The 492-nt window shown below is 72.2% G+C and overlaps 1 protein-coding gene across 1 annotated transcript in view; it reads right to left on the bottom strand.

Annotated features, from left to right (window-relative positions):
* LOC103904520 (lateral signaling target protein 2 homolog) overlaps positions 1-492 on the bottom strand; it is a 17,272-nt gene that overhangs the window by 2,041 nt on the left and 14,739 nt on the right. Inside the window, exons 9-11 of the mRNA XM_019473789.1 lie at positions 429-490; positions 146-258; positions 15-63 (exon numbers count right to left, since the gene is read on the bottom strand). Of these exons, the coding sequence (XP_019329334.1) occupies positions 15-63; positions 146-258; positions 429-490 (224 nt within the window). The remainder of the gene's footprint in view (positions 1-14; positions 64-145; positions 259-428; positions 491-492) is intronic.

Genomic DNA, 492 nt, shown 5'->3' with positions numbered 1-492 from the left:
GGGTTTGGGGTGGCCATAGTGTGGCAGCGCCGCGGTGTGCGGCGAGCAGCGGGCACAGAAGATCTGCCGGGAGAAGGCCGGAGCGGGGCTGAGCGGAGCCGGGACCCCAGGGGACGCCGCGCGCCCCAGCCCGGCCCCCTCCTACCTTGCCGCAGCTGCGGCAGTGGTGCCTGCGGCGCAGCAGGGTGAAGGGCGAGCGGCAGGCGGAGCGCTGGCTGCACGTGCTGTCCGGCACCCACTCGGGCAGGCGGTGGGTGCCTGCTGGGCAAAACGCATCGGTAAAAGCCACAGTGCTGCCCCCGCCCCATCCCCCATCACCGCCTGGGCCCCAGGAATGTCCCCAGCTCCTTGGCTGGACCCCAGGATCAGCCACAGGCTAGCACCCTGCTCCGATGCCGTGGCAGGCCGGGCAGCCTGCAGCCCCTTACCTGCCCTCTGGAGCCCAGCAGCCTCCGTGGGGCTGGAGCACAGGGGACAGTCGGCCACACGACT

Source organism: Aptenodytes forsteri, unplaced genomic scaffold (assembly GCF_000699145.1).
Source record: "Aptenodytes forsteri isolate BGI_AS27 unplaced genomic scaffold, ASM69914v1 Scaffold54, whole genome shotgun sequence".
Taxonomy (NCBI): Eukaryota; Metazoa; Chordata; class Aves; order Sphenisciformes; family Spheniscidae; genus Aptenodytes; species Aptenodytes forsteri.
This window is presented reverse-complemented; position numbering and strand designations above follow the sequence as displayed.